We start from the raw sequence: 11470 nt of genomic DNA, 5'->3' as shown, positions 1-11470 counted from the left end.
ATTAAAAGTAGGGGAGTAATGTGCCAGTTTCAAATATCAGCATTTGCAAACTATCTCCGTGGCACGTAGGTGTACATGTATGACAGCAGTGTTGCTTTTTATATATGGCCATTCATGCTTGACTTAGAAGTGATAATTAGCCACCAATAATTCAGTAATAAAGTCACAGACCACAGCAATCCCTCAAATGTACCTACACTGCAGCAAGTCAAGTCAAGCCATAAATAAATGTCCCATGATATCACTCCCTGGCTGCGCAGGATGGACATGAAGCCAGTATTAATTCTGGCCACAAATCAGGCCTGGCTTCACATGATTTCTAGTACTCAGGGCTCAGGTTACCTTGAGATGGTGTTTGTATGTTTCTTGTTACTTCTGTATAATTACTGAGAAGACATTAAAATAGCAAAATGCTGGTTGCCTGAATTTTAACTGTAGGGACATAACTTCACAATAAAAGAAATGAGCTATGAATGGCACCTGTCAGATTTTATAAGTTATCTTGACAAACAGAACTTTGCCTCTGAATATTGGTGACTGGCCCTAATATTTATGAAGTTAGCTTTTGGTTTTACTGTCCTAAGTGCATTTATAGTTAGTTTATATTAACTAATATGCTACTTTTCAAGCAGATATGGCTGTAGAAGTTTGCTATAATAGGAAGCTGTTACCAAAGAATGTTAATTTTCCTTTTAGATCTATTCCAGCTAATCACAAATACGGATTTCTAATAATTATAAATTTTACCTGAGCACTCTTCCAGCTTGCTCTCAAGAAAGGTCAAGAAGCACTAAGACAAAAGTTCTGAATTGTCTCTGGTGCCTGTTGTCTCTTGGACTGCTTTTCTTTGCACACATAATTCAATCAGTGATTTTGATAGATTCTGGTTAAGAGACAATATCTTCAAATTTCTAGTTTTAAAAATATTGCAGTGTTAGCTTGTGTCTTAAAATCAATCTGCTAGCCTCATAGTTACCTGCCATATTTTCCTTCTTATGGGCTTTATCTCCTTGAGGACACTGAAGCTCAGAGCACCCTCTGTTTCTAGCAAAGCTACAGTAGAATTTGTAGTGCCCAACAACTTGTAGAGAACTCACCACCTTGTTGAACTGATCTTGAGGTCTCTTCCAACCTAGAAAATTCTGTGTGTGTGTGTGTGTGTGTGAACTGATATCACTTTTTTTTTTCTTTTTCTTTTCTTTTTTTTTTTTTTGTTTTTTTTTTTTTTTTTTTTTGGAAACAATGTTGTAGCTGTTCCAGTTGCTACATCTGTGCTTGTAGTCAGGGAGATGGCTGAACTTAATTTAGCCATTGTTCCATTATGGCAAAACAAAATATTCATCTCAACTATGCTCCACATGAAAACAACTTACTTAATCTCTGAAACTTTAAATTTCAGGATCAGTTAGGTGAATTGCTAAAAGCACTGGAAGAAAAGTCAATGAAGATTGAAGAGTTTGTGAGTGATATTGAATCCCTATTTAACTGTGTTGAGGTAAGTCCAGTGTTTTTTCTTACTAGTTCTTTCCCTCTACAAAATTTCTTCTAAATTATGTTTGCCTTTTTTGTTGTTGATGATGTGTCATTTTTTTTCTGCTAAAATGGGCTGTTTCTCCAGTCCTCAAACTCACTTCTCCTGCAGGAAAGAGTTACTTTAAGGGAGACAAAATACTGCTTTTTTCATACATCATTGCGAAATGGAATATGTGACTATCAAGCACTGGAGGAAAAAGTTTCCTTAATTTTGGTTATGCTTATAAAAAGCTCACACTGTGTCTGTATTTAGAGTCCTGTGTTGAATACCTAAAGGAGTTGCTCAGTGCCTGTAAGTTCTTAAGCCTTGAGGACTGTATTAATTTCAGTTAAAAATATGGATTTTTAGCTATTTTGTAATCAGACTACCCATCTCTGTGCTCAAGTATAAAAGTTTAATTTTAAACATTCACAGTAAAAAATAAAATAAAATAAAATAAAATAAAATAAAATAAAATAAAATAAAATAAAATAAAATAAAATAAAATAAAATAAAATAAAAGAGGTAACATTGTTTTAAGTGTATTTCTCTAGTATAATTTCTCCCAGATGAGCTTGCTTACAGAAATAAAGTTCTCTTACTGTCAGGATGCCAAAAGGAGTCTGGTGGATGGATCGTCTATTTCTGTGTATTCATTAACTGTTGTAATTTTAGTCTGCAGATCAATTTACATTTGTTTTCATTTGTCAGGAAAATTGTAAGAAAAATGCAGAGTTATTGGAAAAGCAGAATGAAGAGATGCTTAAGAAAGTGGTAGCACAATATGATGAGAAATCAGAGAACTTTGAAGAAGTGAAGAAGATGAAAATGGAATACCTGTATGAGCAGATGGTTAACTACCAGCAAACTGTTGATTCAGCAAAGGAAACTTTGGAGACAACAGTAAAGGAAATGGAAGAACTTGATGGATTTGTTTTCCTAAATGTAAGTATAAATGGCATTCATATCATAGCTTTTATGATTGTAGTTAGGAAAGCACTTACACAGTGCCGAGGCTGAGAATGAGTTATTTATCTTCCATTTTTCTAAGATCACTAAATTCTGCAAGCTCAGTTATTCCACTCTGAAACTGCCAGATCAGTTGTTTTTGTCATGTGAACACTCAGAGAGAATTGCAAAGATGATGCATAGGTTGAAAACATGCCTTACGCCATTAAAAGAGTTCTATCTATTTTGTTTTGTGAGGAGAAAGCTGAGAGACGTCTCAATAATTAATCTAGAATTATTCACTGAGGAATAATAACTGTCACAGTAAAAGATACATTACTATTGGAAAGAAAGGTGGAAAAAGAAAGCGTAATTGAAAGTTACCCAAACTGTAAGTAGAGTGGGTTCTTTTGGTGGTTTTGGTTTGTGTTTTTATGAAGAAACACTGGGAAAAGTTATGTACTCAGATTGGCTGTGATAAAAATTCAGAATGGATTAGGTTTAGAAATGTGAACATGACACTCTTGTCTCTAATGGTCCTTTTTGGATTTTAAAAACTTTGTGAATCTGTATAACTTGAGTTACCTGGCTGATACAGTTATAAGCTGGTCTCAGAGAGTCCAGCAGGTTAATTGTTAATGGCCTGGGTCCTCCAAGACTGTTCTTGTGTTGCAAGAATTGCCCACAGGTCAGCGGTGGCATTTTCTCCTCTACAGAAGTGTATCATGGGGTGAGATTTCTGGGACAACAGTCTTTAGCTGTTACAGAATTAGCCAATAATTTGGAAGTTGCAGAAACTATTCTGGGAAGCAAGAAAACGAAAAATTCAAATTACTGTTTGAAGACTGATCATTCATGCAAAATAAGACGGCTTCCTGAGTAGAAGCTCCCGGTCCACATACCTGTTATAGAAATGGTGGAACGATACCTGGCTTTCCTCATTCTGAGTTGCCCAGTGACTTAATATCCTGTAACCAAGTCAGTCCCTTGGGAAATAGGCTACTTTGGGACAGGCGAGAAATGTATTTTATCTTCTCGAACTTTGCAAGGTACTGGATTAGTCCTTTGGCAAAAAGAAAACCTTGTAATCTGAAATTCTTTTGTAGGATGTGTAACTATTTCCCACAACCTTCAAGGTTTTAACTAGATATGATCATAAAAATCCCCTAGCCCTTACTGTTAGTGATATAGGACAGGAACTTCTCTTTCTCTGAGACAGGAAATGTTAGCTGAAGATTCACTAAATATGAGAGAAACTCTTCCTCTGTGGGTACAAATCTCACCCAGCTTCTGGCAATCAGAAGCTATGAAGAAGATTTCATCCAGAATTCATATTTAAGTGTTATAAATGTAAAAGTGATTTCCTTCTGCAATAGCCTTCATTTACAACAGTATTTGACTGTACCCTGGTCTTTATAGCTAGATATTGAATGCTGAGTCCTCAGGAGTTTTAAACCAGATACAGACTCTAACAGCCTGCTGAGCAAGAGCTTTGAAGTGAAATATTGTTAAGGAAACAAATTCTCTGCAGGTGTGAATGAGCAGCATCCCAGCCAATATCAAGTCAATAAAGCTGTGTGTATTTATCTCTGAGGCGAGTACCAGAACTGCTAGATGAGTGGCTCTACAGCACTCTCAGGGTTTTGAAAACTGCTAATACATTTCTTTCTTTCTTTCCTTAGTCATCTAAAGAATTGAATAAAAGGTATATGAAGTATGGGTTAAGTGCACTGTAGTGAATACTAGGCATTGCCTGCTGGATGCTTCATTTACTAATTACATTGCTAATATTAGTAGTAACTTTTATAAACCTTGCAAATAATGAAATTAAGAGAAGATGTTTTATACTTGTTGCTTTTATTCACTGTTTTTGTGGTGTTTTGCAGAAGTTCTGTGATTTATCAGTTAAGTACAGTTTTAAAATATCAACTCAATTTTAAATCTCTACAGAGGCTTTTTAAGCAAGTTCCTTGTAGTTATTACTATATACACATATAATAGAAATCATCTGTCTATGCTCACATTTCTTAACATCATTATTATGTATTTTTGTTTACTAGTCTAGTTTGGTATTATATGATCTCTGAAAGGTTATAATGCAAATTATCACTCATATGTCTGGGGTTGATGGGCTGTATTTGTGAACAAAACTCCAGAAGAAATAAAAAAAAAGAGACTAAGTAACAGTTTTATCTACATTTTCCATCATTGCTCTTTCCAAAGCTTACCAGGAGACTACAGAGCGATGCTGTCCTGTCTCCTCATCAACACCATCTGATTCAGGATGTGTCTAAGGGGTCATGCCTTATCACAGCTGCATAATGGCCCACCTGCAGAAACCAATAAATACATACATTGCAAATAATTCTCTGTCATGTGTGATTTCCTCAAGGGAATAATTTTGATTACACCCATCCTTCAGGAGGGAAATACTCAGTTTGCCCAAAAGTCCATATTCACCCTATAAATCTTCCAAGGTGAACTATGAATATTTAGACAGTCTGTCTCCAGGATTCTCCTATGCAAGCCCACAAAACAAGGAAAATTCCTCTTTGCCTGTGCATTTTCAAAAACCAATGACTTTGCCCAAGGGGCTGGGGCACTGTGTGGTGCAAACCTACCCTTGTCAGTGCTGCCTCAGTCATGACAGTGATGCATGTGCTGACATGGGTTGCTGGACTGAGATGTAAAAATGACACAAAGGTTCCAGTTCATAGTCAAATTACAACCCCAGGAGAATGGTCTGATGAGTATGTGCCAAACATCCCTTCACAAGTTTCCATTAATTTGCAAAATGAGGGTTATTAATTTGGACTCGCCTGTTGTATAGCAAAATGTGACAGTCTGCCTGTAGGTGTTTTTTTTTTTCAAGGCTTTTTGTATACTTAGTTTTTATTTCTTAACTTACATGCTAAACCTAAAGTTGATTCTGTTTTGTGCATGGGTTTGGTTATTACTTTATCAGTTTATTTGATAATACCTGACTTACTAAAAAGGTTAAAAACAAGCTTGTATCACAATGCATGCTCTTCTAAAGAAAATATATTTTATATTTGTTGTGCTTTGTGAAAATTATGCATAATTAACTACTTCAGTGACTGAAAAAAAAAGCAGGGAAGAAAGGTAAAATTCAGTTGCTTTGAAAAAATAATCTTTCATACTCTTGAAGCAGCTTCTGCCTCAAAGTTAAAAATATGTGTGTAGTGTTTTTTTTTTTTTTTCTTTCTATAATGAACTTAGCAAATATGGGCTAATTAGGTGGAATCTGTATTTCTTCTTTTTTTTTTTTTTTTTGTTTTGTTTTGTTTTGTTTTGTTTTGTTTTGTTTCCTGCTTGCCACAAGCAGCTGCTTTACATTATGTCTCTGGAGTCAGCTGCTGTAGTTTAGCTCTGATGTTTGTAACCTTTAAAGGCAGTGTGTTACCAAGCCCAAACCCCTGGGTTCTCGGGAGTCTTGCTGTGAACTTCAAATCCTCGTGTTCTCACGGATCAAGTGTAGACAGATTGTGTTTGTTCTCACCACACTCCTTATCTGAAATCTCAGTATGCTCTAAATGTTCAAAATCAGGAAAACAGCTTCTCCTTGCATGCTGTCTTCAAGTTCATGGGAAATATTTAGGGAAGTGCATGTTGCATGTGCTTTGCTTCTGGCCCTTGCAAGTTATGTGACACCAGAAGGGATTTACACAGCTGTTTTCTTCCACATAGGTTACTTTCTGCAATGGATACTACTCTCTCTTTAGAAAAGGTGCCCAGTGCTTTTTCACTGTTTGAGCACTACGCGGACAGTCCAGGAAAAAGCAACCAGCACTCTTTAAAACAAGTGGCTGGTAAGACTCTCTGAATATTATCTTAAAACTAACAAAAGCTAACATTTTGGCAATGCTTTCTAAATTTTGGGAAGCTAAAAACAGTATCTATTTGAGAAGTATGAATTTGCAAACCGTATAATTAGCAATCAGAGTTGAATATAAAATGAAGTCTAATTGTGCACAAGTGTTTGGCTTATAGCAGGGCATTAAGATGAGCAGAGGGAAAAGTGCTAAAAAGGGGGATTCTTGCATTCTTGCCTTATTTAAAATATCAGTATCTCAGACTAGCAGCAGATCTTTTATCTGTAAGTCTTCTGAGGCTAAAGAAGTTTCTGTTCCCTTGCAGGCAGGGACAGAAGAGTCAATCAAATGATCTCCTGAGACTGCTTCTTCCAACTGGGGGTAGCCCCAGCAGTGCTGGTGGGGGGGAGAGGGGGAGAGCAGGGGGATGGCTGAGGACCCTGGGTTTGTGCCATGTGAATGAAACCACCTTGAAACTCCACTGTATAGGGGGATGTGGTGGAGCTGGATGTAGCTAGTGATGACTGTAGCTGGAAACAGCCTCTACTGAGGACAGTGGCAAAAATTGCATGCGATGAAGAGATTTATTTATCTCTATCTCATATTGCATACACTGTAAAAAGCCTGCCTGTGGGGGCTTTCTGCTCTGTCTGTATACACACCTATAGAAATTATCTGGTTCTGGTCAGCAGTCAAGGAAGATCCCTGTTCCTCATAATGGGGTCTCGGTCCAGTGTAACCTTCTCAAGAGGAGGTTTTTTTCTGGGATCTCACACCTCACTGTCATGATTTTTGTGACCTCTCATACACTGTCACATGCACCGCTGCCATCATAGTCACTCTCTGGCTATTCAGGTGGTGCCTCTCTCTCACTTTTGGTCCCTGGGCAGTGCAGCTAGAGCACACATTTCCCTTAGGTGCTTTGTTTCCTTGCTGGGTTATCAGGTGGGACACTGGCAAAGTGCTGTCTTGTGCAGACTTTCCTGTCTTCAGTATGAGCTGAATGCACTCAGCAATGTCACTGTGGGAAGATTGTCTCTCTCCTGCAAGTGGTCACTTATTTTTTATTAGATGTAGACGTACTGGATATCTCTCAGACCTTCACTTCCCTGTAATGCTTGTGAGTTTGCCTGAGGTATTCCAAACTCCTCAGGTAAAGTCAGACAGGCATTTGTGCGTGCATTGTTATCTCAGCCTTATTTCTTTAAGAAATCATGTGAAAAGATCTTTTTTTTCTTTTTTTTATTTTTTTTAAACCTGCATTTAGCAGGTGTTCACTTAGTACTGTAAATGTGCTATCTATTGCAGTTTAGTTCCTAGACTCCCTGTCACAGTCCCCTTTGTGCAACCATGCTTTCCTCCTAGGTTGCTACCTACTGGCAAGGTCATACAGGAGAACAGACCTAATTTTTACATGTTGTGTTTCCTTTTCCCACAAGTCACTCCAACATGTTATTCTCCAGACTGCTGAGATCTGCTTTTCAGTTTTGTATGCATTAGCTACCGTGTTTACTGAACACCAAATGGCTCCAGACCAGGTTTGCTTTTACCAAGTGGAAATGACTGTCAGATAGCAACCACCCTTCAAGGCTCTTCATCTTATATGCTTCCTACTCTTTGTTTTTTATTATTTCTTTTTCCCCTTTTTTTTTCTAGAATACACAGTTTTCACTCTTCACTTCCACTACAAAGTATTTCAGTGGCTATTGTGATTTTTACTTTGGTGAGCAGTAGGACAAATATATATATATATATAGTTTTTCAACACTGTGCCCTTCCTGAAGGAAAATGAAGGTAAATACCTACATGAAATCAATTTTGAATTTAAAACTTTGAGTACATCATTTATCAAATACTGAAGGCAAATGCCAGACACTCTCAGAATTTGTTTTGACTGAAGCCATTTGATGAAAAATATGTGAATTTGCTATGTTTCTCCAATCAACATATTTTTCCTTCACAAGTAATAGTCTTTCACTGAACAATTTCACAGAACTTTATTTTCATTGCTTCAAAAACATCTTTCCTTCAAAACACCCTCCATTTCCAAATTTTCCACATCCACTAATGGAAAGTCCTTTTCTCTCAAATTCTTCCTACTTTCATGTAAACCACCCATTAACAAATGTGTAAGCATAAAGACAACCTTGCAGTATGCCCTTGGTCACACTGGAATAAATGCTCTGTCAGAAGGAGTTAAGTCATTTCAAAATCAGAAAATCATTATTTCCAAAGCCTACTGTGAGTGCTGCCCATTCATAGCAAAAGACAAGAACCTTTGTGATGGTAACAATCATCCATTAAAATCACAGAGGAATGTAAATGCTCTCTGTCTTGAAGTACATGAAGCAAAGGAAATATTATTTACTATTACACCAGAAAGGTGTAAATATCCATAAAATATTTGGGATTACTGTTTTTTCACCTGGGGGCCATGGAGATCAGGTAGCATTAACAAAATGTTTCGTTACCATAGAGTACTTCAGTGAAAACTGAACTGATCAGAAAATGTCCCACTTTTCTGTTGAAAAATATAATTTAGTCAAACTTGTGGTGCAAATAGTTCTTTTGTTTGACTAAAATTCATTTTAAAAAGGACCAGCATTTTGATAGCACAGAAATGTTCTGTTTCCACAGAGAATAGCTCAACTTTTTTTGCTTTGAAATTACTTCCTTTCAAAAGTTTATTTCTTATTATGCAATAGTAAATTAGAAATCAAATGCTTTTCATTGTTACTGAACTCAATTTTGACCCAAAAGGTTTCTTTGTTGTTGTAGGTTTTATTTTTTCAGAAGTCTCATTCATTAAGCTAGCTTCTCTTCAGATTTGGCATAAGAATAAATTTTGTAATTGTGGGGTTTCTGTGATCATAAACGGCAGTTTCTAGGCAACTTCACAGGGAAAAAAAAAAAAAAAAAAAAAAAAAGCTGATTTTCCCACTGGCTCCACTAGAAGGAAGTCCTTTCCTAAAGGTGATCAATTTCTAGATTGACCAACTCTAGATGCAATCAAAAGACAAAACATCGATTGTTTTTAGCAATGAAAAAGATATGTTTTCTTCTAGTGGGAAGCAGATGTAATCTTACTGTACCAGTAGCTCTCTGCATAAATCAACAGTCAGCATCTGCATTTGCCTTGTACATGCCACAGGGGATCATCATCATTACTATGAAGATAACTGAGAAAAAGTAAAAGCTTTCTGCTGAGATTCTAACAGAGTTCATGCAACATGGAAATTTACTAGATGAGGATAAAGACCCATGTATTTTTGTTCCCTGCATTTACTTTAACAATGAACATCTTTGGGGGCTTTTTGCTTCTTTCTTCTCCCTCCCTCTCTGTTAAGCCATAATCTTAGAGGGAAATAATATCTCAGCAGGGATGGATCCGTGCATATCAGCAGACAAAGTTTGAAATAAATTTGGGAACTGTGGTGGTCTTTGAAGCACTCTTTGTGAGGGATGCTCCTGACTGTCTCATGGGGTGTAGATGCTTTGGCTAAGCATCTACATTTATTCATTTACTATATATTATATTTATTATAGCATTTATTCAGTCTCACCAGCCCATGCCAGCCAGGAGTATGCAGTTGTCTAACTGCAATGAGGGTCCACTTCTGGGCATATGGGATAGCAATGAGCCTCCTGCTCCTCAGGCTTAGAGTGCAGGAGGTCTGAGCCTTCCTTATCCTAAAGGCATATGCCTGGTGTTGCCAGTCTATCAGTGGATTTGAGACTCTGCATGAATCACACCCCAGTGTGGTAGCTCCTTTCCCCCGCCTGTGTTTCTGGTGTCAGTTATGTACATCTCTGCAGGAGGCTGTCTGCTTCTGCAAGCTCCCTCTCCCCATCAGTGATCTATCCTGTGCTGCTTGCTACAAACAAGTACTTTCAGTCCCCACTTTCACAAGCATCCTTTCCATAGGATTTTCTCTCCTCTGGTGTGGTCAGGTAATGGAGAAGGCAGTTGACCAAAGGAGCTTGCACTGAGGTCCAGGGTCTCCTGGCCCATCTGAGGAGACGGCCTGAAGTTAATAGGTGTCTCCTGGGGTTCCTTCAGTGCATGTGCTTGCAGAGTGCCTGTGAAATGGAGTGCAGAGCTGGAAAGCTCTCTGTGTGATTGGAGGGAGCAGGTCTCCTGGGGAAAGGAGAGTGGTCCTTCATGCCGCTGGGGTTTTGTGACAGTTCTGCATGTCCAGGATTGCCACAAGCCTGGGAGGCAGTGTGCTGCTCCCCTCACCCGGCTGGAAGTCAGAAATGAGAAGAAATTACTCATCTGTGCAATGGTCCTGTAGGGAAGGACCGTGAGATCTGCACAGGGCATGAACACAAGCTTTGTGCTGGGTTCAAGTGGTCCCAGAACTGGATCTTAATTTTCTGGGACTGTGAGGGAAATGGGCCATCAGATTCTATTCTGAACAATTAATTTCTTCCCTCTCTAGTTCAGACAGACCTATTGCTGCAAAATTTCACCAGTTTTGTCCATATTTCAAATATTTGATATATTTGTTCTGTGAAAATAACAACCTTAGGGAAAATAAGCAATTTTGTTGCCTCTTGAACATGTAGTAAATTCACCTGAATATACCGGGGTGTGAATAACAACTGAAGACTTTCCATTCAGTCCCACAGACACCGAGTGTAATACCTCAGGAGCAAAACTCAGCTACCAGCACTTCCATTGCTGTCTACTGGACTGTGAATGAAGGGGATGCCATTGACTGCTTCCAGGTGTATTGTATGGAGGAGCCACAAGCCAGCAAAGATGAGGCAGGTGCGTACAGTCTTGCCTTCATGACAGCAGCAACCCTTTCTCCAATGATCTCAGGTCAGCAGAGGGGAGCCTGAGCTACAAGGGAGGGCCCAGGGTGCAGTGAAAAAATAATATATAGGACAAATAACAGTGGAGGAGAGCATGATGTAGATGATGTTTCTTCTCTCCTTCATGCCAAATACAAGGTAAATATTGTGGTCTGCATAGTGCTGAGCAGTTAGTTGCTCATAGAGAAACAGCAACACGTGTATTTAGGTGCTTTTATGAAGCAACCTGACCTTCAGAGAGGATGTGTCCCTGCTGCCCTGTGGGTAGTAATGGGGGCTGCAGACAGAGATCCCAAGAGGATGGACCTGATTTGGTTTTTAGGGCCCTGCATGTATTTTGGAAATGTGTCCTAAT

At 38.3% G+C, this 11470-nt stretch overlaps 1 protein-coding gene across 1 annotated transcript in view; it reads left to right on the top strand.

Annotated features, from left to right (window-relative positions):
• Window positions 1-11470, top strand: part of CMYA5 (cardiomyopathy associated 5) — a 45799-nt gene that overhangs the window by 20117 nt on the left and 14212 nt on the right. The window contains exons 6-10 of the mRNA XM_032205276.1: window positions 1400-1495; window positions 2225-2458; window positions 4144-4166; window positions 6170-6291; window positions 10919-11068. Of these exons, the coding sequence (XP_032061167.1) occupies window positions 1400-1495; window positions 2225-2458; window positions 4144-4166; window positions 6170-6291; window positions 10919-11068 (625 nt within the window). The remainder of the gene's footprint in view (window positions 1-1399; window positions 1496-2224; window positions 2459-4143; window positions 4167-6169; window positions 6292-10918; window positions 11069-11470) is intronic.

This window comes from Aythya fuligula, chromosome Z (genome assembly GCF_009819795.1).
Source record: "Aythya fuligula isolate bAytFul2 chromosome Z, bAytFul2.pri, whole genome shotgun sequence".
NCBI lineage: Eukaryota > Metazoa > Chordata > Aves > Anseriformes > Anatidae > Aythya > Aythya fuligula.
Note: the sequence above shows the minus strand (reverse complement) of the source record. Positions and strands in the feature narration are given on the sequence as shown.